The 3426-nt window shown below is 31.2% G+C and overlaps 1 protein-coding gene across 1 annotated transcript in view; it reads right to left on the bottom strand.

Annotated features, from left to right (window-relative positions):
- Positions 1–370: 370 nt before the first annotated feature.
- The window catches only part of LOC106477358 (piezo-type mechanosensitive ion channel component 2-like), a gene marked incomplete at both ends in the record, with an annotated part of 5031 nt that continues 1975 nt past the window's right edge, over positions 371–3426 (bottom strand). The window contains 3 exons of the mRNA XM_013937936.1: positions 371–1188; positions 1331–1495; positions 2823–2989. Of these exons, the coding sequence (XP_013793390.1) occupies positions 371–1188; positions 1331–1495; positions 2823–2989 (1150 nt within the window). The remainder of the gene's footprint in view (positions 1189–1330; positions 1496–2822; positions 2990–3426) is intronic.

Here is a 3426-nt window from a genome sequence, read left to right as displayed (position 1 = left end):
AGTTAACGTATAACTATATATTATAAAACGTTCTTACAGTTAACGTATAACTATATATTATAAAACGTTCTTACAGTTAACGTATAACTATATATTATAAAACGTTCTTACAGTTAACGTATAACTTCATATTATAAAACGTTCTTACAGTTAACGTATAACTATATATTATAAAACGTTCTTACAGTTAACGTATAACTATATATTATAAAACGTTCTTACAGTTAACGTATAACTATATATTATAAAACGTTCTTACAGTTAACGTATAACTATATATTATAAAACGTACTTACAGTTAACGTATAATTTCATGTTATAAAACGTTCTTACAGTTAACGTATAACTTCATATTATAAAATGTTTTTACCATTGCTCTTAACTAAAGCTGTGACAGGGGAAGGTCTTCCTCGTCCAGGAACTTTCAAGTATTTGGGGAATAAGTACGGAAGGGTTATTTCATCTGTGCTTCTACTACCATTTAACATATTGGCTAACTTTTCTCTGAGGTCTCGATCTTCAAGGTTATTTAGTTTTATAACATGTTCATTATTAACAGTTTTTTCAACTTCTGACGACTTGGGATCTCTGGAGAAAGACCACGATAACTTCACATTTAACTCGGTTTCATTGGATAGCAGCTCAGTAATAAGAGCAGCCTGACTAGGAGGACTGACAGCCCATACGGAGGTAGAATTTCCATTCAGTTCAACTACGGTGATGTCTCGTATGTCGTAGTTGGCCAAGAAAGTCTGTGCGGACGGATCTGATCGGTAGTAATACACCATTTTGTCCCAGTCGTTCTGTGTAAATGACTTGAGTGAATTTCTCTGTGCACTCATTTTAAAAATAGGTTCATAGCCACCAATAGTAATTTCGACTGTACAGTCATATGGACCATTAGGTAACCCCACCGTATTGCCCAAGGCGAAAATCAACAACGGAAACCAAATGATTAAAATAATAATAAAAAGTAGAAAACCTCCCACACCGTACTTAACGAGGGAAGTACGTTTAGCTCCTCGCGGAGTGGGATATTCAGCTTCTACTCTCCGGATACATTTCAAGAGATAAATATTTGTAAAGATATCTTCCATCTTTAACCAATTACCAATATTCATGCTAGTATCAGTCCAAATCCAGTCCATTAACGAACGCAGTTCATACAAAAACGGTATCAACATGTAACTAGAAATAAAGAAAAAAAACAAACTTTTCAGTGATGGTATATCAATAATTTAACCAGGCTATAAATTTCTTTTAAAATACAAAAGAATATTAAAGAAAAAACACAGGATTTTTTTTTCAAATCTCACCTCGCGAAACTTACCCTTTGAATAAGAAAAGATTAATATAGTTGTATTTCTTGCAGAAGAAATTACCAAGAATACGTGTCGGGTATCCGGACCTAATCTGGTAAGCCGAGAGCAAGAGGTAGACACACTTGATGAAGTACCAGAGTTTTGGAGGTAGAGTATTAGGACTTGTAAATTCTCTATAGAATAAAAGAAACACAAAGTAGAAATTTGTAGATAAGTTTTGGAGGTAGATGTTGGAAATGATTAATTTATTTTGTTATGTTTTGAATAGCACAGGTTTTCTGGAGAATGAAAGGTATATACAAATTTTTAAAATAGTATTTTAAACATATTCAAATTTCAATATTTTTTTTTACCATACAATCATTTTCAAGCGAAATATTAAGTTTTTATATGTTATATTATAGCTGTATTTTTAACGTTTAAATTAGATGTTCGTTCGCTAGAGAGCACACGATTCAATATCTAGAAATGTCATTATAGTTGATGATCTAGAAGTTTTGTGTAGTATGTAGAAATAAGAATATGACATGAATACGAGAATTAGTGAAATAGTGAATTATTGAGTAACTTAGTTCAATGTTATTAGGAAAAGTTATGTCCATTCAGCACATCTGTTATTGGTTTATTAGTGAGGTAATTTTGAAAGTAAGCTTATAAGTAAGTTAGGCATATGCACCATTAGTCTTGGAATTTCTGTTGAAAAGTTTATTTATAAAATTAGGCCTATAAATGAACATAACGTACTGTAGCAAACGTTATTGAAGAAATGAATAATTTTTTTACTGTTACATGGATTGGACTTGGCATTATTTTTTTCCAAATTATACAAAAGAACTCATCCAATGACAGAACATATTACAAAAATACCACACTACCCAAAACTAGTAAGCATTTTGGGATAGTTTTAAGCTAGTTAACGAAATATTGTCAATAATAAGGAAAATGTTTTACAAATATTAGATTTCAATTTCACCACTTATCAACTATTGAATTTTAAGAAAATTGAGATGTCGGGTTACCTATTACTAGCCACAGCATAGCAGCTCGTAGAACGAGTTATTTTTCAAGTACAAACTTTTAACTCGTATCACCGTCATCACTTGACCAATTTGAGTCTAATTACAGCTGCAGCTATTGAGGATTCCCTCTTGTTATTGACATACGTTTGTCAATGAATGAAATATTCTAAATCACTGCGAGCTCTTTGGGCCACTTAACTTAAGATAGGCCAAAATACAATATGGTTATGTATAATTATGCTGTTACTGTTCGATATTCAACCACTAGTTGAGAAAAAAAAAAAGAGTTGAACATTAAAAAGAAAATATAAATGAAGATAAACAAAACACAACTGCTAGAAATACTTGAGACTTTTGAATTTTTAATAATAAACTTCAGTTTAAAAGTAACAAATATTACAAGTTACAGCTTTTACAGTAAGAAAGAATACTTCTTAAAACAGGTACGACAATTCAGGAAGCAGTAAGTAATCATAAATACCTTTCTGTCACTGCGGGTAAAATGAAGAACATCCAAACGTGGACGATAAACACCAGTATAATTTGAAAGAACAGTTTCCCGAAGATGTATTTACGAAGGTAGAGAGCTCGATCAATTACAATCAAAGCAAACTGAGCAATTAACATGATTAAGAAGGGGATCGGAACCTGGAAGCAAAAGGAAAATTGGAATATAAGTTTCTTTCCTCCGAGCAAGTTAACAGATATTTTTTTGAGTAAAACATTTTTCTAATTCAGAATATAATAATTATAAGAACTGATCAAGTTGAGATATTATCCACTTGTTTACTTATTATAAATATAAGTTATATGACTTCAAGAGCAGATGTATATATATATATCATATGTCAACTACACTGTATATACTATATCCAGTGCCAAAAAGGCCCTTTGCCCAGTACCAGGGCTCATCAGTATATTTTTTTCTTAAGCTTTCTCTGTTAAAATTACATAAAATTACCAATTTAGAATTACAGAAAATATTCACTCTGAATACTGCTATGATATTATACTACAGTCAATAAATGTAATAGTCCCATACAACTTCTGTATTCACTCTGAATACTGCTATGATATTATACTAC

Source organism: Limulus polyphemus, unplaced genomic scaffold (genome assembly GCF_000517525.1).
Source record: "Limulus polyphemus unplaced genomic scaffold, Limulus_polyphemus-2.1.2 Scaffold14495, whole genome shotgun sequence".
NCBI lineage: Eukaryota > Metazoa > Arthropoda > Merostomata > Xiphosura > Limulidae > Limulus > Limulus polyphemus.
The sequence above is the reverse complement of the archived record's forward strand: the minus strand, read 5'-3'. Positions and strand labels throughout refer to the sequence as shown.